At 42.5% G+C, this 7,510-nt stretch overlaps 1 protein-coding gene across 1 annotated transcript; it reads right to left on the bottom strand.

Annotated features, from left to right (window-relative positions):
* Positions 1-2,871: 2,871 nt before the first annotated feature.
* HINT1 (histidine triad nucleotide binding protein 1) lies at positions 2,872-7,222 on the bottom strand. Its single transcript, XM_054397417.1, has 3 exons — positions 7,087-7,222; positions 3,951-4,055; positions 2,872-3,200 (listed from the first exon to the last, which is right to left on the bottom strand). The coding sequence occupies exons 1-3, from the start codon at positions 7,195-7,197 to the stop codon at positions 3,036-3,038; spliced, it is 381 nt and encodes a 126-aa protein (XP_054253392.1). The 5' UTR covers positions 7,198-7,222; the 3' UTR covers positions 2,872-3,035.
* Between the last annotated feature and the right edge of the window lie 288 nt (positions 7,223-7,510).

Genomic DNA, 7,510 nt, shown 5'->3' with positions numbered 1-7,510 from the left:
GCCAAGGTCATCAAGGTTGTTATCTCCCAGTGTAGAAGGCAAGAAGAGAACACCCAGCTAGACTGCTGCAGCAGGACAGACTGAACTTTGAGAACTAAATCTTAAGGGTGTTATTCCTCGAATGGAATCGTTTAGAATGATTATTTTTCCTTTTTACACCCAATAGTGATTTATTTACATTCTTAGGACTTTCTGCTCAATATCTGTGAAAAATGTTAAAGGCTTAGCCCTAAAACCAATACAAAGTCCCAGGGTTGCTTACAGGCTTTTGTCATCTAGCTGCATTTGACTACTTAGAGAAGTAGACATTTTTCAGTGGGTGTCTCAGTCTACCAGTAATGTAGAGCTGAAGGGCTACGTAGCTATGGACACCTTACCATGTCCATCTCCCTGTATTTTTTAATATCTTAAGATGTGAGTTTGCTGTATCTGTCTCCAGGTAAAGGAGTTAAGGTGTCTCGCTTTGTAACAAGCCTCAGAAATTTTAGGACAGAGTACTTGGACCAGAGCTGATTACATAGCCACAGATATAACAAGACTGCAACTCAACCAGAAGGAAGCTCATGGGAGGGATGTTGAAGCCTACCTTGTAGCAACAAAATGACAGGTAGGAAGGCAACTAATACCCAGTTCTCCCATTTCCTGAAGGTTCAGTGCCTTCTAACAGCCATGAATCAGGAAAAATAAAGTTTTTCCTTCAATCATTTTTTTCCATATTGTGTTCACCGCTGGCTGACCAGTGTCCTAAACTCAATACTACTCATCACTCGAGCATCAGTTTTTAAGGTACAGCAGAACACATTCACCTGAAACTGAGGCATAACTGAACTGGTTAGCAAGCTCCCCCATGGCTACCCTTGCAACAGCTCCATGGTTTGCCCTCACTTGGAATTCTTACCTTTCTGAAACACGTATGCGTCCAAGTCAGGTTCCAAGTAGCGCAGCAAAAGCGTTACTTTCACAGGATTCAGCAGCGACCCGACTAACTTCACCGGTTGTGCTTTAACTCACAAACACCAGTGGTGGTGCACATACTTCGAACAGAAATTAGAAAAATAAAGGTAGTACACGTGTCCTTTCCCACATTTGGATAGATGGTTAATTTCAATACCCTCAAGTGCCTTTCATACACTTGTTTCAATAGGTTTTCCAGACACAGCCCCACTGTGTCTGCTAGTCATACCTCATTCTTGTAATACACATTCATCTGTGTGCTCAGGGATGCTGTACCTGAGGGTTTAGTTTTCTTCTTCACTTCTGTGCAGAATACCCAGGAGAACAGCTGTCAGGCTACCCCTGTAGGAACATCTTTCTATTCCTCAACTACAGACCAGCCACTTTCTGAAGCACTACCTGATTTCCAGTTGAAGTCATGTCCTAAGGTACAAAGTCTCAAGATTCAGCACTTTCAAAAGTACTTACTGTTCTCAAGTTGAGTGAATTCAAATGCCTTCACCAAATTCAATCTTTTTATCTGAATAAAAATCACAACTCTCATCTGTCCACCTTGCATACTCATATTTTTGCTATCATAAGTACTCCAGTTTTTCATAAGGCCTAAAGGCTTTAAAGTACCTCCCGTCACAGGCTAGCTGGGACTTTTTAACAGAAAAAAAAATTGCTTTATTTGGCTGTGATGGTTTTAAGGCTATGCCTTTAATTTTGCAGAGTTCAAGCAGAAAAGAATGTAAATAAATCACAATTGGGTGTAAGGAAGCAAAATAATGGTTATTCTAAACAGTTCCATTGGAGAGATAGAAATGTTTAATAAGAGTCAGTACTCAGTCTGTCTGTTAGTCTGTCTGGTGTTTCTCTGCTGAGAAATCTGCATTTCTCCTCTGGCTTTTGCTTTTCGGAGATAACACCCGCATACTGAGTACCTTGAAGAGCTAAGTTTAACAAACTCTCTGCTTTCTGTCTTTCTTCCTTCTCAGGGGGGTCTGGGGAAGGCAGGGAAGGGAGAGGCAGGGGGGCAGCTTTCCTGGCTTTGGCCAGGAGGGTTTTGTGCTGTTTCTGTTAATTGTACTTATTTGTAAATATTGTAAATAGTGTATATTTGTATATATTCATTGCATGTAGTTTTGCCTGTAAATACAGCTTAATTTGATTCTCAACTGCACTAGGTGTTGTTAATGTGGGAGGGGTATTTCAACCCACCACACTACAAACCTGGCACACACGTCTGTAACCCTAGCTTCAGAACTGTCTTGGAGATGTGATGACAGTGCTGTGTGAACAACTATATGCAGCAACATAGAGAAACTACTATTCAATGAAGGATAAAGCCTTCAAAACAAAATACAGAATTTAAAATGTATACATAATACATCATGCTTATGTGTCAAGATGAGCACCTTACAAGGCCCTGCAATAGTTCAGTAGTTTCAAGTCCTCAATTCCATCAAAATCACAATCTAGAAGTAAACACCAGTGTGCAATGGAATGATCACAGCTCCCACTAAGACTATTTTTTCAGATCTCATCTGAAGAGATGAGGCCTGAAGAAAGATGGGGCCTTACAAAACAGCTGCTAACAACAACTGTGTTTCCAACACATTGCACTGTACTGGAACAGCCCTTGCCCAGCATGTTTGGAATTTCACTTTAAAAAGTTTTTAGCAGCAGTGTACACTGGTTTTATGAACATTTACATTCAGTGTTCAAAAAGCTTGAAGTTTTCTTCCCAAAAGACATGAAGAACTGCTAAGCAGTTGTACCTTCAAAGTTTCAAATGCCTCGGCAAATCACTGTCTACAGAAGACTGTTAACAGCAGGCTCAAACACACTACATAGAGAAACTCTGGAGAACATCATTATAACTTCACAACTGTTTCCATCAATGAGACACACCAGACAAAGACAATTCCCATATGCTAAATCTTTATTGTGCGAATGTTGTTCAGAACATTTATTACCCTTTGAGACACACATAAAAAAAAAAGTACATTAACAGTGGCTAGATTGATGGACAATGTATTAAATCTATTCGGTGGTTACTTTATATGCATGCAGTTAACTCTGATGGTGCACAAATCTTAGCCAGGGGGCCAGCCCAACTGACGACCACCCAGAACATGGAGATGTACATGATAGACAGACTGCCCACCCTCAGGCCCTTCATTGACAACCATCCGGAATCCATTGGTCAGGCCCAGGTTAGCAGCACACTTCTTGCCAACAATCATTAAATGCCCAAGAAGCTGGAGGAAGAGAAATAAAAAAGAAACAAAAAGAAACAAAAAACAACACAGAAAACATAAAAAGGGGAGAGTGAATGAAGGGAAGGCACCAGAGCAGAGAACCATTTAGATAAGTCAGTAAGCTAATCCTTAAAAAATTCAACCAACGCTCTTCACGTTACTGTCAACAACACCTTCCAAGAAAAGCTATGAACATCGACTATACATAATGTAGGGGTAAAAATGAGCTAGACAGTAACACACTATAAAAGAATCATAGAAACTAATTTTATCTCATCATCAAAGCCCTCATTACTTCCTCAGGCAGCATATATAAATTTTCGTGGAAAAGAAACTTTCTCTTATCATCTATTGGTTTACAAAATCTTTTAACTTTATGTTTATAGTTATAAATTATACATTCAATACCTCTACTAACTTTTCATTTATTTCTGACCCACCATAAAACTCCAAGCCCTTACTGGATGTACTGTCTGTAAACCATGAAAAGAGACATCAAGACAGCACTCCAAAATAACAATGTATTTTGCACTGTAAATATACACCCAGAGATGCATTTTGCTTTACATCACTACATTTATTGGAAAACCTTAACTCAACTCCCACCCTAACCTAGAAGGAAAAGAATTATTGCATTGGAAAACTGCTTTGCCTCTTTGAAATGTCAAGAGGAAAATGAGGAGTCGTCTAGCAAATTATGAAGTGATAAGAGGTACAGTTTGGTGTACAGAAAGCTTCTAGAGTACTTACAGATTCATCAGAATCTTCAGCTTCAGATAACCTGACAATTGGCTTCTTAGGAATCACAAGGAAATGCGTTGGAGCTTGGGGTGAAATATCATGAAACGCAAGGCACTGGAGGAAAAGCAAACAGTTAAAATGTAATTGCATCAGAGAAAGGTAATGGTTTATATAAATCAATATGCCCCACTAAATACATACTTACACAGATTACCATATTCCCCAAGCATTTTTTGAGTATTAATCAAATTCATCTAGTTTCTAAGCACAAAATATATCCTTACCAAGACCTGTTGGCACGAAAAAAATAATTATTCTGTGTTTAGTATTATTTAAAAGATATACGTCTTCTCAGCAATTTAGAACACAGTTAATAACATTTGCACATAAACACAAGAACTACCAAAGCTGATGGCATGCATGCCTACAGAAAGAATACATTTATGTTTATTTCACTTAATTTATTAACACCCTCTTTAATAAGGCAGATGGCAAACAGCTGCTAATCATCATCGTCTTGTAGTTATGTCTGAACACTGACTTAGTCAAAGATAGCACAGCAATTTCAAAGACCTTGAAGTTAAGTCACTTCTGTTCTCAATAGCACAAATTACTTCATGTGCTGGTTTGGGGCCAGACAGATCGTCTCTTTCCCCGAAAGGGACAAAAGAATGACACTCACACAAACGGATTGGAGACTGATGGAAAGTTTAAATGGAAAAGCGATTGGTGACGCTACAGAAAACTACAAACTACACAGCATAGTGACAGAGAACATCCCAATGCGTACAGAGCCCGTTACATAATTCCCAAAGCTTCCCAATCCTCACTTCCTCCAACCTGAGGGTCTACCCAAAACCCCCCAGGGCTCTTTCTTTCCCCCCCCCAACTGCTAGGCAAGTCTCAGGCTGGCCAGGTCTGAGACTGCCCCCCCCTCCATTCTCCTCCTGGCATTAGGCCTAGACAGGCCTAAGTGGCCTTGAGGATACTCCCCCGGCATTACCCGATAAGAGAGAGCATCTCCTATGGGAGCAGAGAGGGAAGAAAGAGGAAGAATATGACTCTGCAGATGGCTTTACAGGGCACAGGATTTATGGGTAGAAATACGCCGTTTCCTGTGTCCACCCCTATTGGGTGGGCACCCATGACACCACAGGTGTATGTCATGCAGCAGTGGCAGGGGGCACCCAGCCACACTTCAGAAAAATGTATTTTAAAATAATGTATTAAAGCTGGCTCCACTTTAAACTAAAGGGTATCTCTGACTTGCCTATCACATCTAACAGCAAAACATGTTTCAGTCACTTGTGAATCAGTAAAGCAACATTTCTAGGCAACTATACTCCTTTTTAATTCTCGTGAAAGGAACTGTGACCAAGAGTAAAGGTGGTGAAAAGCTCAAACTTCATTTTAACTAAAACACCTTATCTTGCATACCTTCAGTCTGTCCTATCTTAAAATATGTTAAAGAAGACAATGCCCAGTTTTAAATCTTTGGTGAAATGCTTGTTTCTCCCAGAGAAGCATGGTATGAATGGGTGAATAAAACTAATTTGCACCTACTTAAACAAATCTTAACTTTAATAATTTTGTAAGCAGTTTTTCTATTCTATGTAGTCCACACTGAGGCAGAATACAAATAGCCAAGCTAAGTCAAAGAATTTAAGGAGCAGACAACGTAATTTTCTGTGGGACAGAGAGCAGAAGTAGTATCAAACGAAAGCACAATCACAAGTCCCCGAGTGCACCAATGTCTGTTTCAGCATTGAAACAAGTCATAAGGCTTAATTCCACGGAGACTTTGTACTTTTCAGTATGTCCTTTTCTCTCCATGCCAATTAATGACTAATGGCCTTCCTTGTATTTCTTCTTGCAACGTTTCCAGTCACCTCTATAAAAACCTTCAGAGAGTCAACAAAACAAATTAAAGATCATCTACCAGGAAATATGCTGCAGTAATAGTAGTCAGTGTAGGTCGTATGTTCTCAAGTCACTCAAAGTCAATGTCCTGATTCTCAATCAAGCGCAGTGCTCACGTTACACTGTTGTAAACCATTACAGCCAGGGAAATCTTCGTGTAGCTTTGACCTGGGTAAAGAGAGGCTGTGTACCCTCACATAAAGGCAGAACATCATTTTTGGAAAAGCAATGAAAATTTCCAATATTCCTGAGAACAGATGGCAGCTGTTAACACTTTTGTATCTATTAACAAAACATTGTTCCAAGCTATGCATAATTTTTAAGCAGGCAAATGAGACAAAGAGCATCTTTACTGGGTCTGTGTTGTATCTCGGAGACAATCCCTGATTTCAAAAACAAAAGCCTGTGATAATGTTCAACAATTGCAAAAAAAAGAAAAACAAAACGAACAAAAAAAAATTATACTGAATACTAGTTTAGTTTACATCTGAGAAGTAACAGTGGCATTTTTTCTTAGGGTAACTATTTCACCTAACTCCTGGCATGTCGTGTTGCACTAGCATCACTTTATGCTACCAATCCCATCTCGGCACGGAAACTGAGAAAACGATTTTTGAGTCTGCAGGATGACCAGTCCCAGAATTCCGTGAAGAGCTGTAATTTTCCACAATTCTTTACTAATCCCCGTCTGAGATTCACAGTCAAAGCCTGTCAGGTACAGATACATGATCTCTACAACGCTAGTACGAGGCGCAGAATGACCTGCACGTCTTAAGTGCAGCCAATCACAGTGCACGGTTTAGATACGTATGCCCCGAACCCACAACGAGACTCTCTGAGGGTGATAAATCCAAGGCCTCGTAAGCATTCTTCCACATCAGGTGTGAGAACCCTCGCCCTTCAGCAGTAAAGCCTGCAATGCCTACATCGCAGTAGGGCTGCGACACGGCGAAAGCCGGCAGCCGCCTCCGCGTGCGCTGGGCCAGAGCATGTAGGCTGCTCCACATGCAGGCCGGTGACACAGCGGGACTGGGGTGGACCTGGCAGCATCTTCATCCGCCCAGGCAACCGCCGGGCCGCACCGAAGGAGCCGGATGCTTTCGGGATACTGCAGAAAAACCCCGTCCGTCCGTGTCGCCCGCCCGCCGCGCTCCCATGCGCCTCAAGGGAGACACCCGCCGACTCGGGCAGCTACAAGCCGGGGTCGGCCGCGCACCGCTCTCACCTGCTCGTCCTCATAGATGATATTAGCAGGGATCTCCTTGCGGATGATCTTCCCGAAGATGGTATCGCCGCCGGGGCGAGCGGCCTGCGCCTTCCTGATCTCGTCAGCCATGGCGGCCGTCCGCGGGCGGCGCAAGTCGCACAACGCTCCGCCGTTCCATCTGAGGCCACACCCCCCGTGGCGCTCATTGGGTGCACAGATCGGGGGAGTGGAGCCCGCTTCGCGATTGGTAGCGTCGCTCGTCTTTTCCGCATGTCCCCGCACTCGGTTGGCTTCTCCTCGATGACCCGAACGGTGGCGCTCAGGGAGGCGTGGAAGGATCTGGGTTGTGGGGAAGGGAAGGTTTTGGCGGATCAGCGGAGAGATCAACGGAAGAAGGAGGGAATGAGTACAGCGAACCGTGCTGGGGTAGTAGATTCCAGCA

This window comes from Indicator indicator, chromosome Z, assembly GCF_027791375.1.
Source record: "Indicator indicator isolate 239-I01 chromosome Z, UM_Iind_1.1, whole genome shotgun sequence".
Classification (NCBI taxonomy): Eukaryota; Metazoa; Chordata; class Aves; order Piciformes; family Indicatoridae; genus Indicator; species Indicator indicator.
The sequence above is the reverse complement of the archived record's forward strand: the minus strand, read 5'-3'. Positions and strand labels throughout refer to the sequence as shown.

What these genes read in the sequence shown, in the direction of transcription:
- HINT1 (XM_054397417.1), bottom strand. Translation starts at nt 7,197, where the DNA reads ATGGCTGACGAGATCAGGAAGGCGCAGGCCGCTCGCCCCGGCGGCGAT. An exon ending in TCATCTATGAGGACGAGCAG is followed by an intron (nt 4,056 to 7,086) that starts GTGAGAGCGGTG and finishes CTTTTCCTCCAG; the next exon opens with TGCCTTGCGTTTCATGATAT. An exon ending in CTGAAGATTCTGATGAATCT is followed by an intron (nt 3,201 to 3,950) that starts GTAAGTACTCTA and finishes CTCTTCCTCCAG; the next exon opens with CTTCTTGGGCATTTAATGAT.